Source organism: Pan troglodytes, chromosome 15 (assembly GCF_028858775.2).
Source record: "Pan troglodytes isolate AG18354 chromosome 15, NHGRI_mPanTro3-v2.0_pri, whole genome shotgun sequence".
Lineage (NCBI taxonomy): Eukaryota > Metazoa > Chordata > Mammalia > Primates > Hominidae > Pan > Pan troglodytes.
The window spans coordinates 104,072,490-104,097,930 of record NC_072413.2 but is presented as its reverse complement, the minus strand read 5'-3'; the positions used below and the strand labels follow the sequence as shown (position 1 = coordinate 104,097,930).

The window sequence follows — 25,441 nt, the reverse complement described above, 5'->3', positions numbered from 1 at the left end:
AAACTGACAAAAATATACACTGGAGAAACAACCCTCTATTCAATAAGTGGTGCCGGGAGAATTAGGTGGCTTATGTGGAAGAATAGAACGAGACTTCCATATCACCATAGACACAAATTAACTGAATATGGATTCGGTGTTTAAATTTATAAACTAAAACTATGAAAATACTTGAATAAAATCTAAAAAGAGTCCTCTGGACATTGGTCTAAGCAAACAAAATATGACTAAGACTTCAAAAGCAAATGCAATAAAAACAGAAGTAGACAAACAGGATTTAGTTGAACTAAAGGTCTTCTGCACAGCAAAAGAAATAACCAACATGGTGACCAGACAATCTGCAAATGGAAAAAATATCTGGAATCTATTCATCTTGCAAAGGGCTAATATATAGAATCTACAAGTAACTCAAATAAGTCAACTAAAAATTACAAATAACTTCATTAAAGAATAGACAAAAACAGACATTTATCAAAAGAATACACAGAAGTGGCCAACACAAATAAAATATACTCATCATCACCAATCATCTGATAAATGTAAATTAGAAACAACATGATATGGCATCTTCCACCAGTCACAATGGCTGTTATTACAAATAAAAAACAGCAGGTGTTTGCAGACAAACATAGGAAAAATAATGATTTATATATGCTTGGTGAGAATGTAAATTAGTACAACCTACATGAAAAACAACATAGAAATTTCTCAAAGAACTAAAATTAGAATTACCATTTCTTCCAGTAAGCCATCCCAGTGGGCATGTTCCTCCCAACCTTTTATATCAGAGAATGTTGCCTGCACTCCTATGTTTATTTCAACACCATTTTTAATAGAAAAGTCAAGTTATCTAAGTGTCAATCAGTGGATGATTAGATAAAATATGATATATGTAAATCATGGAATACTATGCAGCCAGTATGGTATGAATTCGGTGTGACCGGCCCCTGGACAAGGGCTCGAGTCGATGGGATGGATCATCACCTACACTGGGAACCCAACGTATACCCACGGCTTCACAGGACGGTTTGTCTTCTCCATGGACACCTCTGTCAGCATGGCGTATCTGCAGATCAGCAGCCTAAAGGCTGAGGACACGGCCGTGTATGACTCTATGAGAGACACAGTGTGGAAACCCACATCCCAAGAGAGTCAGAAAGCCTGAGGGAGGAGGCAGCTGTGCTGAGCTGAGGCAGTGGTGCAGCAGTTTCTTTAACTTCCATATGATCTCATTTGGCATCATCTTCTACTTTTATATTAGCTAAGAACTTGGGGTAAATGGGTGCTCCTCAGAGATCCTTAACTTGCCCATTTTGATGGGTTTTCCAGAAGACATGAGAAGCCACTTTGTTAGCAAAGCATCCCAAAGCCATGCCCTGTTCTAGACACATGTGAGCCCATTTCCTGGTCTTTGCTTAACTGACAAGCTCTCATCAGTGCACCTGGGCTAATTTCACATCAGGTAGAAGAATGCGTTCTAAAGGAAAGCTAATGTTGTAATAGCAATTCCTGCTTAAAAACCTTCAGCTTCATTGTTTTTGTGTAATCTATCAACAAATTATATTAGTTCAAGTTTCTCAATTCTCAATGGGAGTTTCTAATACATAGAAAGGATATATAGAGCTTCCCCTAATTAAAATAAAACAATTGTGAACACAACCTCAGTATTCAGCCATGTCTCCACCCTTCACATCCTTCGCCACAAAGGAATTTTCACCTCTCCTGGAAGCTGGGTTCATTTTCAAATTAGTTATTTTTTTCAATTTAATATCTCAAGATTATCGTATATGACTATTTTAGCAGACTATTTATGCTATAAAATTAATAGATGACACTGCACTCCAGCCTGCACAACCAAGCAAGTCTTCATCTGTAAAATCTAAAAAAGAAAAATTAATAGGTACTGACTTTGAAATTTTTGATAATAATATTTTCACAACCCAAATTTAATTACACCCACATGTTACCTACATCTTCACTGAAAAGTTCCCAGTCACAATAAGTTCCATCAATGCTCCATGTGTTCAAATCTGGACATCAAGAGAGTCCAGAGAATAAAATACAATGACGGCAGTGAAACTGGTGTATATTTAGCACCTCTTAACTCAGGAGGACTCCATGCACCCTGGCACACAGCTGCTTTTCTAAATGGCTCAAAATGACTCCAGCTCACTCACAGAGCTCAGACAGAAATCTCCCTTCAGGGTGGGAGCTGGGTGGCAGGGGGCACTCAGTACCCACAGAGGTGAAAATGAGCTTTCGGATGGAACTTCCCTGTCACCTCAACATGGAATTTATTGTTTCATTTCATTACCCCTCTTTCCATAATGGTTCATTTCTTTTGGCCTGTTCATTAGTGATATTTTTCAGAGGAATCTCACTTGAATCTTTACTCTTTTGCATTTTGTCTCCATGGCAATGTTGGGAAGTTTTACCTCCAGCATCATAACATGATCTAGTGATCTGACACATTGTGCATACAATACCTATGAATTCAGAAGCTCTTTGTTTTTCTTTCCACGAAATATAATTCTTTCTGTTCTGTGTATAAGCATGTCCTAGCAACCCTGTACACACCCACATAGATGTCTACAAGCCTATGAATTATTCTCTGTAAATAAAAACTTACATCAGTTTCCCTCAATGTTCATAATTCTCCTGAGAGTGAGGAAGGTCCTTCTCGATCTGTTCAAACAAAATGCCCAGAAACCATCTGGTAGGTATGGAGTTCACCTGGCTCTGGTGTGGGGTCTGTCTCTTTCCCTCTGTTGTCCCACAGGTCAGCCCAGTTGTTCAGGTCCTAACAAGAAAGCCCAGGTTTGTCCTGATTTTAAAACACATCACACTTCTGATGACTCTCCTGTTACCCACATCCATGGAGATAGATTATTTATTATATAATTCACCAAACTAATGTCAAATGCCCAAGTTGCAACACCGCACATCCTAGGGTGTGTTCATGCAATTCAATGGAGGAGAAAGTCTTTCAGAGACAGAGGGATCTGAAATGATAAATATGTGGGTAAGGACTCTGGACTTGAGTGTCATTGTCCACCCGTGTTTCACAAGTGTGTCCTGTCACGGAAGGACCAGAGTTCCTTGTGCTGTCAGAGGGAAGGGGTCACAGAGGTCCTCTCTGGTTCCCAGGAAAGGTAATCACACTAATCTTTATGATCTTCATGAGACTATCCTCCAGTGCTGACCTGTTATAGAGTTTTTGTCTGAAGTTATCACTGCAATCCCCAATCTACATATTTTCAATCAGAAGTGTTTAGAGGCCAGGACACATCTTCAAGGTCACACATTGAGAAGGATGGAGATATGTCCCACTACCTTCTCCTACGATCTCAGACACAATCCCAAATTTCAAAAGGACACAGAAGGACAGCTCTCAGGTGCTTTTTAAAATGACCCACTTCCAGGGACAGGGAGCTTCCCTCTAACCATGATGGGTGTTCTGAACTACAATAAACACTGGATGGATCCAGGATTGTTTGAAGTCACTGTCATTATTACATTCAGCTGCTGTTTCAATGTGTCTGAAGTAGTAAATGACAATTTAGATGACCTGGGTGTGTGGTTGGTTTTATATGAATCTTTAAGGGTTGAACAGTATTGACCCTATTCCAAAATCTGTCCTTGATCCATGATCACACTCATCTCTCAGAGAAGCTCCTTCAGCACATCTCTTTACCTGGAAGAAGAGGACTCTGGGCTTGGAGAGGGGAGGCCCCAAGAAGAGAACTGAGTTCTCAAAGGGCACAGCCAGCATCCTACTCCCAGGGTGAGCCCAAAAGACCGGCGCCTCTCTCATCCCTTTTCACTGCTCCGTACAAAGGCACCACCCACATGCAAATCCTCACTTAGGCGTCCACAGGAAGCCACCACACATTTCCTTAAATTCAGGTCCAACTCATAAGGGAAATGCTTTCTGAGAGTCATGGACCTCCTGTGCAAGAACATGAAGCACCTGTGGTTCTTCCTCCTGCTGGTGGCAGCTCCCAGATGTGAGTGTCTCAGGGATCCAGACGTGAAGATATGGGAAGTGCCTCTGATCCCAGGGCTCACCGTGGGTCTTTCTGTTCACAGGGGTCCTGTCCCAGGTGCAGCTGCAGGAGTCGGGCCCAGGACTGGTGAAGCCTTCGGAGACCCTGTCCCTCACCTGTGCTGTCTCTGGTTACTCCATCAGCAGTGGTTACTACTGGGGCTGGATCCGGCAGCCCCCAGGGAAGGGGCTGGAGTGGATTGGGAGTATCTATCATAGTGGGAGCACCTACTACAACCCGTCCCTCAAGAGTCGAGTCACCATATCAGTAGACACGTCCAAGAACCAGTTCTCCCTGAAGCTGAGCTCTGTGACCGCCGCGGACACGGCCGTGTACTACTGTGCGAGAGACACAGTGATGGGAGGTGAGTGTGAGCCCAGACAAAAACCTCCCTGCAGGGAGGCTGAGGGGGCGGTCGCAGGTGCTGTTTAGGACCAGCAGGGAGCGCGCGGAGCTCACGGAATACAAGGCCGGGTCAGGAGCAGGTGCAGGGTGAGCGGGGCTTGCTCATCTTCTCAGTCGTCTCCCTCCTCGCCAGCACCCCAGCTTTCCGTAGAGGTCCTCTTTATTGTCTGTGGTTCTACTTCCTCACATCCTTGTGCCAGGAAAGAAAGGAGTAAGGCAAATTTTCCTGTTACAATTGAAGTTTCACCAATTACTAAGAACTTTCCTGCAAGTACCTGCACAGCCCATTATAGCTTATTTATATATATATATATATATATATATATATATATATATATATATATATTCTAATGCTTCTCACCATCTCTTGATTTGTGTCATCAATTTAATTGTGCCCTTTTTGAAATTCATATGCTGAAACTTTAAATCCAATGGATGTATATTGGAATTTTAATGGTATAATTAACGTTAAATGTGGTCATAAGTGAGACCCTAATGCAATAGAGCTGTTGTCTTTATAAGAAGAGGAAGAGACACCAGAGACCTCTCACTTCTCACGTGCACACAGAGAAGAGGCCACGTGGAGACATAGTGCACTACAAGGTGGGCCTCTGCAAGCCAGGAAGAAGCTGCACCAAGAACCAACCCTGCCAGCACCTTGATCTTCTACATTCAGACTGAAGAATTGTAAGAAGATCAATATTTGTTGTTTAAGCCACCCACTCCTTTTGTCTTCTTATGAAGACCCAGACAGGCTAATACCACACAACTCTGTTAGCTCTGTCTCCTGGAGGGAGAAGCAGCCCCCTGAGGCTGGGCATATCTCTCAGATTTTCACATGAATTAGGCAAAAACAATAGCTCTCATATAAAAACTCTCACGTCCCTGTGGGGACAAGGTCTTTTAAACAAGCCCTGGGGCTTTGTCACAAATGTTGCATTTTATCCTTTATTAGGACTTAACTAATTGACAATGAGTACCGGTTGGATGGAGACTGACCACTGGCCATCTTCTGCTGTCTCCTTATTATATCTCAGAAAACCACAGCAACATTACTCTATGTCTTCAGCTTTCTAAATTTGCACTGAATCTATTGCTAAATGAGGAGCTACATGGGGTCTGAGTTTTGTTACCTTCTTCCCAGTCTTCCCCAATTACCAAGGACAGAAGATACTTTCAGTGAACTTTAGCTGTCAATGCCCCCAATACCACATCATGTTTTAAGGTCCAAGGACTTTCTTTGGGGGATTATTGAAAAACACTTTTAAATGGAAAATCCTAAAGCATACAACAGCTGAAAGAATGGCCCCTGTGCACATGAAGGCTGAGGGGATGGACAATAGGGTATGTTCCTCCAAGGTGTTCCTGGGCGTGAGATGGTTGGATACCTCATGCATACGAAAACAAGGACTGAACTGAGATAGAAACAAGGGCCATATCCTATAGGAAAACAAGAAAAAAACGGGCATCCCTGAAGAGAGTTAATTAGACTTGGTGGGTTTAAGATGAATTTTTTTCCAAAGTTTTTTAATGTTCTAAGATACATATGAATATTTTCAATAAACTGCGAATTAAAAGGAGAATGAATTTAGAAGTTTAGAGAGAAAAAAGCCATGAGGGTGTAGAAAGCAAATCTACACAAAACTGTCACATGGCAGAGGCCAGAATGGAGCTGACGCAGCTACATCATTATTCTGCAGACCTAGTTGAGACCCTTTGGTGTTTAAGGCAGGCCCAGCAGTGAAGAACTCCTTTAGTTTTTGTCTGGGGAAGTTCTAATCTAATCTTCCTTTCTGAAAAGGATTTACATGGTAAAGATTCGTCTTGGCAGGGTTTTATTTATTTTTAGTCCCCCCAACCCCCGTCAATTTGAGTAAAGTCATGTGTCACGTAACAATGCTGCAGTCAACAGTAGACCACATATATGTTTGTGGCCACATAACGTTGTAATACCACATTTTCACTAAACTTTTTCCATGTTTTGATGTGTTTAGATAGAGAGATGTTTACCATGGTGTTTCCGTTTCCTGCAGTGTTCAGTGCAGTAACACACTGTACAGGTTAGTTGTCTGGGAACACTGTGCTAATCCACATACCCTGTATGTAGTAGGGTATTCCTTGTAGGTTTGTGAAAATTCATCCTTGATGCTTGCACAATGATGAAATTGCCCAGGGACACATTTCTCAAAAAGAACCTCTGTCATTAAACCACACACCATTGAATATAATCCCTGTGCCTTCTGAACTGAAAACCTTCTGCTGAGAAATCTGTTCCTTTTCTTTCTGTTTTATAAAACCTCTTTTATTTCCAGCAATCTGGTTTTAAACTGTGTCACATTTTTTGTCATTGGGTTTATCTTATGTAAAATTTATAGAGCTTCTTCATTGTGGATGAATATTTGCTTCCCTTCTCCAAATTTGGAAATATTTTTTGCTATTATTTTGAATAATTTATCTCTTCTCTCTCTCTCTCTCTCTCTCTCTTTCTCTTCCTTCACTACCCCTTTTGTCCTTGTATAACTCCTCAAATGCGTAGTTTAGTGTTCAGTGTCCTTCCTGGCCCATAAGTCTTGAACTCTTTTTTATTTCTTTCACTTAAATTTTTCTTCTCTGTCTCTACTATTTCAAATGATCTTTCTTTGAGTTTACTGTTTCTTCTATTACTTGATCTAGTTTGATCTAAAATCTTGTTAAAATTTTTGGCTGTATTCTTCAGGATCAATATTTTTGTTTAGTCATCTTTTAAATGTTTTATCTTTATTAAAATTCTCACATTGTTCTTGCATGCTGCCACTAGCTCATTGAACATGTTTCTAACATTTACTTTAAAGTTTCTATCAGGTAATCCATGTTCTTCCTTTTCATTGATGTCAGTTTATGGACCTTTTGGTTGTTCTTCTGTTTGGACCATGTTCCCCTGCTTCTTCATTTTCCTTGACTGTCTTTGTTGTTATCTGTTCTTTATAACAAAAGCCATCATACACTTCTTCAAAGACTAGGCTCATAGAGATCACCCTCACCAATTAGCCCAGACAGTAATCGTGGGTCTCTCAAAACTTGATAGGATTCAAACTTCTGTCTGTTCTTAGTGGCCCCTAGGTTTTAGAGGATGAGAGATTGTGCTAGGACTCACAGGTAAGGGAGGTAGAAACTATGCACTCACGTAGCCCATTGAAAAGTTGGACCACTGGACACAGTTTTATTTTTGAGGTATGATTCATCAAAATAATGTTAGTTCAAGCTTCTCTCAACCAGTCATTAAACACTGAAATTTTATAATTTCTTATTTGCACCTGGGGTTTTTTCTTTGAATATTTATGTCAAATTACAAACTAGTTTAAAGCTGCCTGTTTGGCAAAATGATCTGCTGCAGAATTTTCATTTTCTGTCTCTAGAATGCAGAAAAATGTCTTAAAGTTCATTAATTTGCTTAATTTAATGTGGTTTACAAAAGATGTGAAAACCTCCTTTATTTTTAAAATACCTGATTCCACATTGGTCAATAGTTTCCTCTTTAATTTACCCCTCTCCTCTCACTTTATCTATAATAAGCAGGGAGAAATGAAGACACACCATCAACAGTTTGCTTAGATATGTCCTCAACTAAATTTCTAAGTGTCACTTACTAATTCTAATTTCATCCAATGTAACATAATTAAGATAAATTCTATAACAAGCTACACATACTTTCCAGTTCTAATACCATGTTTGTGATGGAAACAAAGCAGGAGTGCCCTCTGCAAGGTGGTCATCTGAGGTCCAAGATGAAGGGTCACACAGGTATTTTATCTGCCCCACACAATCCTTTCTAACCAGGATGATGGCTCTGGATGAAAGATGAAAGTGTGGCAATGCACAGACTCTGAGGAGAACACAGGGAAACTGAAAGACAATGGCAGAGAGTAAGGCAAGGACAGTGGAGCAATCTGAAGCTTCTGCCATCACCATTTTTAAGACCAAGGTCTTGAAAACGCCTTCAGTGACATCAGTTTCTTTTATCATGGGGCCTTTGCAGGGTTCCTAGCTGAGAAAAGGAAAATAACAACCTGCATGCAATTCCCCAGTCTCCACTTGTATCCTGTTGGCTTTAGATTTCTAGGAAAAAAAGTCAGAGACCTTTGCCTAGTGTCAGTGCAGGAGGCGCTTTGTTTTAGGCTAGGCACTAATAAGAAGAGAAAATCTGTGTTATTAGAATAGTAGATAGAGATTGGCTTTAGTCTGAAATTAGCTGCACCTGCAGGTATTCTCAGATGCAACATTCGACTGCAACAGCCCAAGGAAGAAACAAAGCACCCCAAAAATTCCTGCAAGTTTTTGGATTCATCGTGGGTTCACTGATTCAGTGCAGCTGGAGCTTCAGAGAAGAGGCTCCCTCCTGTGTCATAGAATCCTTGCTTTGGGTCTCCCTGCAGAGTTCAATAGGTTTAGTAAGGCTAATCGATTGTTTCAAGAGATGCTATCAAAAGCATATGGTGTCACTGAAGCAGTATTCTAAACCAGGACACAGCCACTTCACACCGGTCTAGAGATGCTGGGGGGAAATGCTCTGTGAGTCCCGGCAGGAATCTTCTTGCAAGTCAAGGGCCGAGCTGCAGGGGGCACTCAGGAGTCACACAGCATAGGTTCCAGCCCCGGATCAGGTGCACCGGAGGCTTGGGAGGAGCTAGGTCTTCCTTTATCAGAAAAAGAAACAAACAAAAACAAAACAAAACAAAACTGTTCAACCACTTGCTGATTTGCCTTTATATATCCCTTTACATCATAACCATTCAGACAACTTAAGGCAATGAGAACTTTTTTAATTTTTATTTTAAGGTCCAGGATGCATCTGCTGGATGTGCAGGTTTGTTGAATAGGTAATTGTGTGCCATGGCGGTTTGCTGCACCTATAAACCAATAACTTAGGTATTAAGCCCGGCATGAATTAGCTATTTTTCTTAAGGCCCTCCCTCTCCCAACCTCACAAAGATATTTATAAGTAGAAACCCACTTTAAAAAATAGCTCTCATTCAATACCAAAGACATGGAATAAGAACTATTTTTTAAAGTGGGTTTCTAGGATTATAAATATCTTAATAGTGAGAACATGAAAGATGGGAATGATTTTACTAACTCAATGTGTACAGAATTGTTGGAGACACCATATTTCTATGAATAAGGAACTCAGATTTCATTGTTAAGTAATGTTGCCTACATTGTGTGAGTGACAGGGCAATGGTGGATCTGAGAGTGTGGCAGGTGCACAGACCATGTGAGTGAGAAATCAATATGTAAAGGTGAGTATCTATGGATATGAACTGAAAGTACGTAAACACTTCATGAAATTCTAATAAATGCAGTAGGAAAGAAAACCCAAACTTATTCAAAACACAAATTATTTGGTAATTATTTTCAGATGATTAATTCATAAAGAACTCCAAACTCCTGTTTCGTATTCTGATTCCTATCGTTGGTGAGATGAGAAAATCAGTTCTAATCACACATCACAGAGCAAATCTGTAAACCAAGAGTATTTCTATTGAAGAGACTGGGATCTCAGGACACCAAGCACTGGAGACACTGTCTTAGGAGCACCCCAAATCTCAGAGGGACCTGCTGGACACTCACGTGGGACAAACAGCAGTCTGTTTCTCAGAGTCACCAGTGAACTGTGTTGGTGCCTAAGACCAGCAGGAGTCCGAAGTCCCTGCTCAGTGTCATGGACAGTGATGGTCCCAGAAATAATAGAGGTGGTCTCCATGCTAATCAAATGTCTGTTCACAGTGAAAAACATGTCCTGTGGAGGCTTGTTTTTCATTAAAAGTACCTCTGTTCACAAGGAGTTTGGAAATGGAGCAGGACATGCATTTCCTCAAGCAGGATTATGACTTGGACCATCAGCATCTCCCTCTTGTATGGCTGATGTGTCATTTATCTTCCCTTTCTTATCCTGGATTAGGTCCTGAGTTATGAAATGCCCTGTCCCATGAATATGCAAATAACCTGAGATCCACTGAAGTAAATATGGACTTGTCTGTGCCCTGAGAGCATCACCCAACAACCACATCCCTCCTCTAGAGAAGCAGCTGAGAACACAGCTCCTTACCGTGGACTGGAACTGGAGGATCCTTTTTTTGGTGGTGGCAACTACAGGAAAATGACCACCTAGTCCCAGGGATGAGGAGAGGACTCTTTTCAGTCAAAAAGAATTTCATCCACTCCTGTCCTCTCCACAGGTGCCCACTCCCAGGTCCAGCTGGTGCAGTCTTGGGCTGAGGTGAGGAAGTCTGGGGCCTCAGTGAAAGTCTCCTGTAGTTTTTCTGGGTTTACCATCACCAGCTACGGTATACATTGGGTGCAACAGTCCCCTGGACAAGGGCTTGAGTGGATGGGATGGATCAACCCTGGCAATGGTAGCCCAAGCTATGCCAAGAAGTTTCAGGGCAGATTCACCATGACCAGGGACATGTCCACAACCACAGCCTACACGGAGCTGAGCAGCCTGAGATCTGAGGACATGGCTGTGTATTACTATGCAAGACACACAGTGTGAAAACCCACATCCTGAGAGTGTCAGAAAGCCTGAGGAAGGAGGCAGCTGTGCTGGGGCTGAGGAGATGACAGGGATTACTTGATTGAAGACTTTCTTAGAAAACGAGGTTAAGTCATTGAAGAAACGGAACAAGAGAAACGTGAATACACCCTAATTATTTGAGAAATTTTCCAATGTTTATTCTGTAAGCAAAATTCAAGGAGTGAAAAACAATCAAATTTATAAAACTGATACAGGAATTTCTCTGAAGATATTAGTGTGAGCATGAGTTTTTGAATCGGTGTAAATATTTTGGAACACAGCTGCTAGATCACATTCTAACTTAACGTTTACCTCCATTATATAAAATATCAGGATGTTTTAATGTTTTCCATAGTGTGCAGTTATGATTTTGGTTTCATACCAGCAATGCATGATAGATCTCATTCTTCCACATCCTCTTTGCCATTTGGCACTATGAGTATTGTGTATTTTAAACATTCTAATAGATCAGTAGTGGTATATCGTTGTTGTTTAAATGCATGTGTCTCTAATTAAAATTCCATATTTAATTATTTTTATGTAATTGTGATGAAGTGTCTATTTTGATATTTGGCTCATTTTTAATTTCATTGTTTTCTTTTAATCATTTGTAAATTTCCTTATATACCCATAAAAAAAGTCAATTACCAACTTAACATAAAGTCATTTTTTTAAATTTTTTTTGAGACGGAGTCTCTCTCAGTCGCCCAGGCTGGAGTGCAGTGGCACGATCTCGGCCCACTGCAAGGTCCACCTCTCAGGTTCACGCCATTCTCCTGGCTCAGCCTCTGGAGTAGCTGGGACAACAGGCGCCCACCACTACGCCCGGCTAATTTTTTTGTATTTTTTTTAGTAGAGACAGGGTTTCACCGTGTTAGCCAGGATGGCCTCGATCTCCTGACCTCGTGATCTGCCCACCTCGGCCTCCCAAAGTGCTGGGATTACAGGCATGAGCCACTGCGCCCGGCCCAACATAAAGTCATTTAACAAATATGTGATTTGCAAGTGTATTCTCCAACTCCATAGTTGTCTTTTCCCTGGTTTATCAGTGTCTGTGGCAGAAAAATACTCATATACATATATATATATATATATATATATGCGCATATATATACGCGTATATATGCGTATACGCCTATATATGCATACATACATATATACACACATATACATACATACATATATATACACATTCATGTGTGTGTGCACGTGTGTGTGTAAACTTGGATAATTTTATTTTTTCAGAGATTATACTTTTCGTATTATATCTAAAACTAATTATGAAACCAACCCTAACACAAAACTCTTCTCTTGTCTCTAATCTCAGGCCACAATTACAGCATAAGTGTTTACATTATACCTACTTTATGGGAGGATTATTAATTTAAGATGTTTGGTATTCTTCTGAATAAAAATATCCTTTTTTCTAAAAATTTTATTTTATTTATTTTTTGAGATGGAGTTTCTCTCTTTTTGCCCAGGCTGGAGTGCAATGGTGCAATCTTGGCTCACCGCAAACTCCACCTCCCAGATTCAAGCGATTCTTCTGCCTCAGCCTCCCGATTAGCTGGGATTACAGGCATGCGTCACCACACCCAGCTAATTTTGTATTTTTAGTAGAGACAGGGTTTCTCAATGTTGGTCAGTCTGGTGTCGAACTCCTGACCTCAGGTGATCTGACTGCCTCAGCATCCCAAAGTGCTGGGATTACAGGCATGAGCCACCATTAATTATCTGTTAATATCAGTGTTGGTTCATCAAAGTTTATTTTTTACTATGTAGAAAATCTGATGCTACATTATTAATTTTATTGCTCAACCGCAGCTTCATTAGGTGCTGTGAGCTCATTTAGTTTGGATCCTGCATCCTTACAACACATCCCATCCTTTTGTTTTTGAACACGTTCTGATTTCCTGGTATTAAAAGAAAGTCCAAGCTCATTTTCATTATTATCTGTTCTATACATAGAATCAGTTATTTCTCCAAGGATTTCTGGTTCCTGATATTAAAGAATTACATTAAAATACAAAATTGTGATCCTGAGTGTGTATGTTGTTACTGCGGTGTCGGTGTTTCTAGGATCTCTAAGCCAACAGGCCTAGAAAGTGTGCATGTGTATATTAACCCACGTTCACAGGCACATCTAAACTATGTATGTACCTTATCTTCTGTACCTTTATTACACCAAACTTTAGAAAACAGTGGTATCTACAATTTATTATGATACCACATGGATGTTTCTAGCCTTCCTCCCTTGCCTGTGCATAACCACCAACTGCAAAGTGAGAAACCCCCTCCCACCATATGCCATTCAGTTACAATTTCAGAATATCTGCATAGTGGTATTAGAATTGTTAATGTGTACCCCTATTGGAAGTATGTTTACCAACTAGACTACAGTGTTTAAGTGCATTTTCTTTATACTTTAGATTTACAGAACACCCTCACTTCCAAAGTTATCTAGGTGAGAAACTTTATGTGCCGCCTTCTTCAGTGACATTATTTCAAATATTCTGTATACATTTTATTTGACATTCTGTAAAAGACAAAACTGAAATCACATAAATATATGAGGATTTTCTAGAAATTTAGAGAGAGGGTATGCATTAGGAGAAACAGGCCCTGTTTACAACAGTGAAATTTTTTATAATCTGGAGTAGGGAACACATGACACAATTCGTTAAGTCTCACAATTTTATGATGTAAAGTGTGAATCTAAATATATACAATTTACAAAATTATTTAGCACATCATGAACCCCGGGATAAAATGTGGAGTGTATACAAGTAAAGTGTCGAATAACAGCAGTGTGGAGAAGGAACTGCATGAGATGCAGGCAACAAAGCAACAAAGAATGAGGTAACTTTCCCCATTTGCATATAAGATGTTTCCATTCACAAGAGATCTTTCTTTCTCTCTCTCTCTTTCTTCCTTCCTTCCTTCCTTCCTTCCTTCCTTCCTTCCTTTCTTTCTTCCTTTCTTTCTTTCTTTTTCTTTCGAGATGGAGACTCGCTCCATCACCAGGCTGGAGTGCAGTGGCATAATCTTGGCTCACTGCAGTCTCCAACTCCCTGGTTCAAGCGATTCTCCTGCCTCAGCCTCCAGAGTAGCTGGGAATACAGGCACGTGCCACCATGCCCAGCTAATTTTTGTATTATTAGTAGAGATATGGTTTCACCATGTTGGCCAGGTTGGTCTAGATCTCCTGACCTCGTGATCTGCCCAACTAGGCTTTCCAAAGTGCTGAGATTACAGGCGTGAGCCACCGCGCCTGGCCGAGAACTTTCTTTAATCAGGTTCATGTGCAACCAAGTTTCCCTCCTGACAAGGAAGTAATCTGGAGGATTCGCATTTTCTCTTGACTGAGAAAAATTTCCCTCAAACTCCAGCTCAGTCCAGGCACACACTGTCTTTGAATGGGCATTTACCATCAGACAGTGCACACACCTGTCTCTACATGGACCTTTCCCTCAGAAAATCAAATGCATCCTCATGTGGACTCTTCCCTCAGACAAGCAGACCTGTTCTTATGTGAACTCTTCCCTCAGATAAGCACACATGTCCCTGCATTTACATTTTCCGCAGACAAGCACATGTATCTGAAACTGAACTGTTGTGTGGCAAAATGGGCTCACGATTGAGGTAATTATGGACTCCAGTTCTGACAATTAGTACATCTGCCTTTTGAAAATTCTAACAGAAGACTTTGCTTTATTGTAAAGGACAGTGGTTTATAGCTCTAATTGCACAGCCTACAGGCAGATGTCCACTTCCTCTGGGCAAGGTTTATTTTGTTTACTGTACTTATTTGTTGATAAACATTGATACTGCAAAGATACACTAACAGGGTCCACATAAGAGAAAAAGAAAGAATAATGGGCAGATCAACCTGAACATCCAGTCCCAGGAATCCTTTGACCCTGCCCTCCCTGGAATCCAGAGATATAGATGGGATGAGCCCTGCTTAGCAGCACACAAATGTCCCCAGGGAGAAAGGCATGGAATTGAGGCCCCTCCCCTGCTAATGAAAAACAGCTCTTCCCCTGTTCTCCTGCAGGTCCTGGTGAGGAGCCATCCCACATCTGTGCCCTTCCTCAGTGTCCACACCATGGGGTCTGTGCTGATCTGGGCTTCTCTTGTCATCACTCTCAATATTCAGGTTCCCTGTGGATCAGGCTCAGCTGTGGCTGCTCCACGTGGGGCTGTTCTCAGTCTGTTGCCTCTGTGTGTGCAGAAGTCCTCTGTGAAGTTAACTAGTGGAGTCAGACAGGAAAATACTACAGACCAAGAATTCTCAGACTGTTCTGCAAAGCCCCTGGATTCACTGAAAAAAGAACAAGTTTGGTCCAGCAGGATTCATGACAAGGGTTGGTGTGGGAGATAACAGTAATTCAAGTGGAAGTTATCAATGGGACTCGCCTTCAGTACAAAGAAGATTAACAGTCCTCAGAGACACTGTTCAGAAGATTCTCTTTTAAGATAATTAAACCGAGAGCCCGAGACAAGTCTGTGTATTACTGTGAGGGACACAGTGTGGGGACATCTATGTGAGCACAGACACAAAACTCCCTGCAGGGAGACAGGAGGGGACTGCATGGTAGATGCTGCTCAGAACCACCAGGGGGCATTCAGGACACCAGTAGGCACTCAGAACCACCAGGGAGAGCTCAGAATCACCAGGGGGCGCTCAGGAAACCGGCAGGTGCTCAGAATCACCAAGGGGCGCTCAGGACACCAGGGGGCTCAGAACCACTAGGGAGCGCTCACGACCACTAGGGAGCACTCAGGACCACTAGGGAGCGCTCAGGACCACCAGGGTTCTCAAGACACCAGGGTGCACTCATGACAGTAGGGGGCGCTCAGAACCACCAGGGGCAATCAGGACACCAGGGGGAATTCAGAACCACCAGGTGGCGCTCAAGATCCCAGCGGGAGCTCATAATCACCAGGGGGCGCTCAGGACACTAGGGGGCTCAGAACCACTAGGGGGCGCCCAGGACCACCAGGGCTCTCAAGACACGAGGGTGCACTCAGGACACTAGGGGGCGCTCAGAACCATCAGGGGGCAATCAGGACACCAGAGGGACTTCAGAACCACCAGGGGGCGCTCAGAACCACCAGGGGGTGCTCAGGACATGATGGGCAATCAGGACCACCAGGGGATGGATGTTCAGAACACCAGGGAGCACTCAGGACACCAGAGAGCAATCAGAACACCAGGGGGCACTCAGATCCTCCAGGGGGCACTCAGGACAACAGGGAGCTCTCAGGACACCAGGGTGAGCTCAGTAAACCAGTGTTCGCTCAGAACCACCAGGGAGCACTGAGGACACAAAGGGGCACTGAGGACACCACTGCTCCCTTAGGAGGCAGATCCACATCAGGTCCCTGGATCTGGGCAGGGAGGGCGGTTCCTTTTGGATCTTGCCACTAACCTTTTGGGAGTTTTCCTGCTTCCTTTGTGGTTTCAAGAATCATTTGCAGATTCTTCTCGTGTATAAAGCTCTGCTTTCTTGGATTATGTAATGTTCTTGGCTTTGGATGCTACCAGAATTACATTGTACTGTGAGAGGATTCATTCTTGGTGTGTGCAATAGTGAATGAAAGCTGCAATGTTAGGGGTGGCTTTGAAAGCTACGTTAGGGGTGGCTGAAGGCAGTTAGCAGAAAATGATCATCACTATAGAAGGCTACTCATTTCTTTGCACATTTGCATAAACAATTGTAGTTTATGCCCTAAAAACTGCATGTTTTCTTGGCCCTTTTTCTTAAATGGTTCCACTGTAAGTCCAGTAAATTAATTAAGCTGTGTTTCAAAGACCACCAATCCAGTTAATTCTGTTTAATGCAACACTTTGTAAAGAAAATGTACATCTGTTTTTTAGAGTCAGCTTTAAATTTTACATTACTTTACAAATATTGATTTGTCAAATTTAGTCTCATAATTATCTTCAGTAATTTAAAATCTTAGTCATGTCATGTTAAATTAAGTAATCCTAGGTTTCTCACTTGAATTAGGGTTACTAAGAATTAGAATAGTAAGAGAGTATAATTAGTTTTTGGTGAGGTTTATAAAGAAAGATGAGGATTTTTTTTTTTTTTTTGCTTAAAAATATTCTGTTTTCCAGTTTACAGGGCTTTTCAACTGGTTTTAAGATGAGCACTGTTTACATCTAAACTTTTTTTTGTAAATGACTGCTGAGTTTCTATACATATTCCATAGCTAGAGTTTCAAAGTAAAAGCTCTAGTATCTTTGTATTAGTGTGTGTATGTGTGGATGTGTTAATATGTGTGTTTATATATATACGTGTGTGTGTGTGTTGTGGCTACTAGGTACAAAATTGTCTTTGAAATAAATAACTGTTTTCAAATTAAGTAAATGAGCCCAATGCGTTTGAAGTACATGTGACTTAAATAAATATTTAATAAATAAGTTGGCTTTAAAATTATTGGTAAAAACAAATTAGAGATATTTTAACAATTATCGGCATACCTTATAGTTTATATTAATTCATCAAGTGATTTTATATTTAAAATCACAGCTAGATATTATATGGTGTCAAAATTTTTTATGATGATTATAAAATTATGAACCTCGTTGGCCATATGCGGTGGCTCACACCTGTAATCCCAGCTCTTTGGAAGGCTGAGGTGGGTGGATCACGAGGTGAGGAGATTGAGACCATCCTGGCTAACATGGTGAAACCCTGTCTGTACTAAAAATACAAAAAGAAAAAAAAAATTAGCTGGGCATGCTGGCAGGCGCCTGTAATCCCAGCTACTCTGGAGGCTGAGGCAGGAGAATGCTTGAACCCCAGAGGCGGAGCTTGCAGTGAGCTGAGATCGCACCACTGTACTGCAGCCTGGACGACAGAGCGAGACTCCATCTCAAAAAAATATATATATATATAAACCTCATTAAAACCAGAATGATCTTTGTAATTTTTTGACGAATAAGATGTTTAATATTGTTGTTTTAATGAAAAACAGGTAAATAGTTATTAGAAAAACAATTATTTGCTTAATTATAAGGTTTTTACTCAGGCAAACACCTGAAATTCATGGGTTATAACATGGTTAACAGAGAAAAAACTTTAAAGGGTGAATTACAATTTTCATAAGTAATCTAGATAAGCTACTTAAATAAAATAGGGAAATGTAATAAAATAAACCTTTTAAATAAACTTGTTCTACAATTTAAAAATCTAAAGTTTAATTAAAAGATATTGACTAAATGTTTAGGTCATTACTAATTGTTTTAAAAAATATATACTATAAGAAAATATTTTTCTTAAAAATTTATTCTTACAAAAATAATGTAATTCAAAGTTATTTATATAACATCATAAAAAGTAAGAGAGTTTTAAAGAAATTTATTGACATAGAGAAGTACTTTTGGTAAGAAAGGTTAAAATAAAAAAAATTTTATATGAGAAATAATCTTGCATGGTAATTTTTTATCCTAAAATAAAATGACTATTTAAGAAAGAATGACGTTTAGAATAAAACAAGATGTTCAATTATGCCATAAATGGTTTGTGTAAGTGAAAATAAGATTTATAAAAAGTTAATTTATTTAAAAAACTTCATATTATCAAGTTGACTATAATTAAAAGGGAAGTATTTATGATAGTCTTTATAGAGATCTGGCTTTTATATAAAAATATAGTAATACACTGAAGACTGGTTAGAATGACAAAATTGTCTTAAAGTGTTGATTTACTAAATAAAATTAGAAGATATTTTAATTTTTTAACCCCCAAATTTAACTTTTATTGCATCTTGCCATTTTGATTTTTTCCCTTTGAGAAGACTTGAGAGGCTCTCCATTTTTTCATCAGGTCCTTTAACATTTTTTTTCTTACAGCGATTAGCTTCTTACTGACTTAACTTCTAACTGTTGTTAGCTTTTAACTGCTATTATTGTCTGATGCTAAAAACATTTTATCTTTAAGTTCTAAATAAAATGTTTTCTTTCAATATAACATTCTACACTCTTGGCTTATCTTTAAATGTCTACATTTTTCTATGAAACCAAAGTCTTCACTTGTAATCTGAGTCACATTCTTGGTATGTCTAATTAATTCAAATACTTTTTTCATTAGAGTTGACCTGCAGGTTATCTACATGCATTTTCCAATAGGGAAAAACAATCACACTGTAAAAGGTTTTGCTTTGCTATTTGGTAACTGGCATAAAACAAATTTTATATTTTATTGAAATAATTCCTATGTTACTGTTATTAAGGTTTCCAACTTACTGAGATTTTAAGAAAATATAAATTAATGTTATTACATTCATGTAGCTATCTGCATTACTTTTAAAGGCCTTGTGCTGCCACATTACTGACCTTTGACTCCTAGGTCTAAAAAGGACACACAGCATTTTGGGAGGCTGAGGCAGGCAGATCACCTGAGCTCAGGAATTTGAGACCAGCCTGGCCAACATGGCGAAACCCTGTCTTTATAAGAAATACAAAAATTACCCAGGCATGGTGGTGGATGCCTGTACTTGGCATCCTGAGGCTACTTGGAAGCCTGAGGCAGGGAGAATTGCTTGAACCTGGGAGACAGAGGTTGCAGTGAGCCAAGATTGTGCCACTGAACTCCAGCCTGGGTGATAGAGCAATATTCCATCTCAGAAAAAATATACAAATAAAAGAAAAAGGACACCAAGTCCTGCTAAATCTTAAACACTGACAGCAATTAAAGCCCCATCTACAGACCTGGAAGAAAATGACAATAAAAATTCATCCTACCCTTAAGACATAAGGCCAGAAATTGAAACTACTCAACAACTCCAGGCCCAGGGACTATTACAGAAGTGGATTTGTAAGATTGTAAAAGCTAATTTTGAGATATAATATTACTTGAGAGTTTCTTTATAAGTTAAGCATTAATATTAAATGCACACTAATGGAAGTCTAGCATCTGGGCCCCTGTGACAGATTGACAAGGTTTTCTTGAAGAAGTAATCCACTCTTTAGCTTAAAAAATTATTAAAATGTATAAAAGACTTATGAAAATTATATTTTATGGTAAAAGTAGTTATAATTTAATAGATTTATTTCTCAGAATTGAGAGATAGTTTTTTCTCATGATGTTCTTATAAGGGGTTATTGTTTAGAAAATTAATTCTTCTCTTTCAAAAATAAAAGTTTTTGCTTTTTTAAGAAATCACTGAGTTTTCACTTGGCTAAATAAATAACTTACTTTACAATAATCTGTAATTCCATTTTGTAATATCAAGTGTTCTAAATAAACTTTTGATATTTGACCTCCTTCACAAAATAAAACTCTAAATTCAGTCATTTGACCTCATTATTCTTTTTTGATATTTGATCTCCTGAAGCCAAAAAGAAATATATTTAGCTTCTTTGGTACAATTAAATTATACTGGAAGCAATGTCAAATTTGAAATGGTGTTTAACTTTGGACTATATTTATATAAATGTGGACTATATAATTGGAGTATATTCATATAAATTAAAGAGTACATGTTCTAGAATGGTATGAGGTTCAATTGACTTTGATATGTCAGTATATTTTGTCAGTAGTACTTACGATTATTATATAAAATTTTCGTTCATCACAGAAATAACCAAATTTTCTCCTCAATTCTGTCTTTAACCGTGGCTATTCTAAAACTTCAGCCATCCACAATTGTTTTCCTTTGATTCTTTATCAGGTGGCTTATAATAATCTATAGAATTTTGAGGGGTACTCTTAAATATACAATTGTGACAATTGTATAAATTGTGCCATTTATATACAGAGAAAAACTTCCAAGACTCTCATGGAGACCTGATGCATTTATGATGGTTGTTAATATAATGTCAAACAGGACAGGACTTAATTGCATGAACTGAACTAACAGGAGCCTGAAATAAATTTTATGGCTTATTCTTTAAAGCATTTGCTAATTACTTACATTTTGTTTTTCAGAATAAAAAAAAATTCTCTTAAACTATTCGTTGTTTTTAACAATTGAGTATAGTATATTCTAGTGAGAAAATTCAAAAACATAATTTCTTCTTCTCTACATAATTTCTCCAAAATTTGGAAACTGTGAGTATTGTTATATCAAAATATTAATTCACATAGGTTCAATATAAATCTGCTTTCTTCAATAACAGGGCACAATTGGAGATAATGGTCATTTTACCAAGACTTTGACTTGAATGACATATTTTCATATTTACTTTATAAAATGAATTTAAGCTGGATAGCTGATAAAAGCCCCTTGGGAAAACTGGCATGTAACCTGTTTTGTTCAGGGCCCTGAGCTGTAGTAAGTCAATAATTTTACTTTCTGACAGACCCAGGAATCCCAAGTTGTCTTGGAAAATTGAAAAAAGAAGTAACCCAATTCATACAGCTGTCTGAAGGCACAGATGAAACACTGTCTGGGCCTGATGCTTTTAAAGATTCTACCCTTAGATTTCTTATAAAAAAATTTCCAGCAAGGTCAATTTATGAATTAAATAGCCTATGTACAAAAAATAGAAAAAAAGAGAGCTAATATGTTAAATTACTATTTTTGCCTCATCTTATACAAAAAAATTAAGCCTAAAACTTATATTACAAATAAATTTGCCCTACTATGATTGTGTCTCTAATAACTTTGGGGAATTATAGAGAGAAATATTGTTTCAAAATAAACAACAGTGCATCTGTTATTAGATTCTAACCTTGTCCACTTGTTTCTCAATTTATATTATTGTCTACAATTTATATTAGTTTCTACAATTTATGTTAGTTTCTACAAAAATTTATATTTGCAGAAGCCTCCAAAATATTTTTCCTGATTTAAAATTACCAGAAGTTAAACTGTGCTTTCTTACAGCTAGACATCTTATACTCTAAAGAAAATAAAATCAATGACAGGATTTGGCTGTGTGTCCCCACCCCAATCTCATCTTGGATTGTAATAATTCCCACACGTCAAGTGGAAAAAGGTGGGAATAATTGAATCATGGAGGCTGTTTTCTCCATGCTGTTCTCCTGTTATTCTCACAAGATCTGATGGTTGTATAAGGGGCCTCCCTATTCCCTTGGCACTTCTCTCTTGCAGCCATGTGAAGAAGCACGTGTTTGCTACCCCTTCCATCATGATTGTAAATTTCTTGTGGCTTTCTCAGCCACGCAGAACTGTAAGACAATTAAACCTTTTTTCTTTATAATTTACCCAGCCTCAGGTATGTCCTTATAGCGCATGAACACGGACTAATGTAAGCAACTTAATTATATACAAAAACTCTTTTATACCTGCCTACTGTGAAAGGAAAATAAGTCTTGAGACCGCAAAATCACCAAGCTAAATGGAAGAGTCAAACTGGTGTTACAGGAGATAGAAAGAAATTATTTTGGTAGATAGTTAGGATGAAAGAATTTCTGGCAAAAACATTTCTTCTAACAAAAATCAGCTTTTCAATTACTTATTTTCTATTCACACAGAGTTCAAAGAAATCACTTCTAAGAAAAAGCAGCCTGAAAGTTCAGGCTGTAAAACATACAAGCAACTCTGCCACAGAGCGGGTGTTTCTGGGTGTAATCACCAAACTTGACATACATACACTGGGCCCTAGTAAAAACAGTGGGCCTTAATGAGCACATTCCTTTCCTTTTCTGGGGGCACTATAACATAGGAAAGCTGGAAACTTGCACAAGGTTTAGGATGCCTGCACTTGCAAGGAGGTACCTGGGACCTAGCATGGAAAATCCTCTTCCCCTTTTTAGCACATGCATGGTGGAAGGAGATAAGCAGCATGGAGTAGAACAAGCTAAGAGCCCATCTGCATAATGTAACTGTGAGGTGAGGCTGCCAGAGACTTCGCTCTATGCAGATGGCACACCTTATCCTAACTGTTTTTGCATCCTATGTTGATAAGGTACCCTCTTTCCATGAGCACATTTATAAAAATCCTTACATTTTACTTCAGCATGGCAACCCATTTGGAACCTCTCTTTGTGACCAAGAGCTTTTTTTTTCTTTTACCTATTAAAGTTCTGCTGTAACTTCACCCTTTGTGTGTCTGCATCCTTGATTTTCAGGGCCATGAGACAGAGAACTTCTGGTGATATTCCAGACAACAAGGCTGCTTTACTGGAAAGTGCTTTTGGCAAATCTGCCTGACATTCTATTCAAAGTCATTCCTCTGATGCTCACCTGAGACAAATACATATCCGATTGCTTTCTCTGCACTATCATTTATGTGAAAATGAAGACTCACTGAGCCAGACTAAATTGTGTATTCAGTGGAAGGCTGATGAAGGACTCAAAAGAATGTAACCTAATGTCTCTTATGTACTTCTAACCTGCAAGCCCCCATTTTGATTTGTCCTGCCTTACAGGAAAAAAAAAACAATGTACATTTTACATATATTGATTGATGTCTCATATTACATTTAAAACCAATGTACATTTTACATATATTGATTGATGTCTCATAAAAGCAAGCTGTACTTCAATCACCTTGGGCAGATGTCTCAGGACCTCCTGAGGCTGGGCAGGGTTGGGTTCTTAACTTTGGCAAAATAAGTGTATTAGTCTGTTCTCATGCTGCTAATAAAAACATAACCAAGAGTGGGTAATTTATAAAGAAAAGTGCCTTAATTGACTCACAGTTCCACATGGCTGGGGAGGCTTCACAATCATGTCAGAAAAGCAAGGGACATCTTACATGGTGGCAGACAAGAGAGAGCTTGTGCAGGGGAACTCCCCTTCATAAAACCAGGACTTACTCACTATCATCAGAACAGCATGGGAAAGACCTGCCCCTATGATTCAATTAACTCACTGGGTCCTTCCAATGACACACAGGAATTGTGGGACTACAATGCAAGATGAGATTTGGATGGGGACACAGACAAACCATATTAATAAACTTCCTAAGTTGACTGAGACCTGCCTCAGATATTTGTTGTTTACCCTACCAATATACAGCCTTCAGAGTTATAAGGCTATATCAGTTTTCCACGACTGTCTCCCCTTTTTGTTGTTGGTTATTTCCACCTTTATTTTATATGTTTTACTTCTCTTTCCCCCTATTTTTTTAATTAATGGGATGCAAGACTTCACAACATTTGAAATATAGGTAACAATGAGCTATCCTAAGAAACTGGGACCTATTTATCAAGGAATAATCCGTCCCACCCATGAAAGATAAAACAACACGGGAGACCAGAGACAAATTTTTTTAGTAAAATACATTCTCTGAAAGATTTTGAAAAAGAAAAGGTGGGGAAAGTGTGAAAGGAAAATAAAAACTTGTGATTTCAATTCATTATGTCATGAAGGAAAAAAAAAACACTAAAAGATGAGTCATGCAAGAAACTGATTTTCCTTTCATTCCTAAGAAAATAGCTACAGATAAAAGGTTAAATAGCTTCACAGATAGCTACTATTTGTTCATTTTTGAAACAGTGCAGGAGAACTACATAATTTTCTATTTCCCTATGTGCTTCCTTTTCATTACAACATGTAAATTCTCATATGGTCCTTCTTTCCCCTCTAGCCAGCTTTTCCCTTTTATATATTGAAAGCTCTAAAAACCGTCCTTGGGAGAACGGCACTGACCACACACTGTTTCTGTGATTACTTTTACTTTTCTTCCAGGCATGTCCTAACTTTGGCAAAACTAATTTTAATTTGATTGACATCTGTCTCAGAAATCTTTGATTTGCACTAGGAAAGATGCCAAATTAGGAGCCAATTACTGTAAAACTCAGCCATACCACTGTGCGTGCGTGTGTGAGTGTGTGTGTGTGTACATGTGTGCTTTAATTTTTGTGGGCTTTAAGCCATGTCGTTCTCTCTGTGAAGATACGATTTGGCGTGACCTTTGAATAGAGAATTCTAAAATAAATAAGAGTCTCCTATGAATTCTGTGAAAATTTCTGGACTCACCAATGATCTTGACTGTGTCATTGCATCTGACAGTCCCAGGGAAGAGACTCTCTGGTGGTTTCATAAAATCTGTGCTTGGGTTCCCCCTGCAGATTACTGGGTATAGTGATGCCAAATCACTGTTTAAGAGACAATTTCAAAACATGCTGCTGAGAGAGGATTGTGAACCAGGGGACAGCCCCTTCATTCTGGGAGAGCGACACTGGGAGAATATGCTCTGTGAGCCCAAACAGCATCCTCCCCTGCAGGGTGAGGGCAGAGCTGCAGGGCAGGCCCAGAGCCCACTCAACACAGATGTCAGCCCTGGAGCTGCTGCAGAGGAGTCTGAGGAGAAAAATTTTCCAGCACCTGAATTACACTTATTTCAAAACAAAAATGCAATTAAAAAGTTAAAACAAGTAATTAAGACACAGTGGCTTACACCTATAATCTGAGAAATTTGAGGCTGAGGTTGGAAGATTACATGAACCCAGGAGTTTGAGATCAGCCTGTGAAAAATAGTGAGGCTTCATTTTTATTTCTCAAAAAA

General features: G+C 39.2%; 1 gene segment (V, D, J or C); it reads left to right on the top strand.

Annotated features, from left to right (window-relative positions):
* The first annotated feature begins 3,882 nt into the window (after positions 1–3,882).
* LOC744594 (immunoglobulin heavy variable 4-38-2-like) lies at positions 3,883–9,869 on the top strand. The segment is given in 3 exon segments: positions 3,883–4,007; positions 4,090–4,410; positions 9,847–9,869. Coding segments are annotated over 3 exon segments (396 nt in total).
* Positions 9,870–25,441: the final 15,572 nt, after the last annotated feature.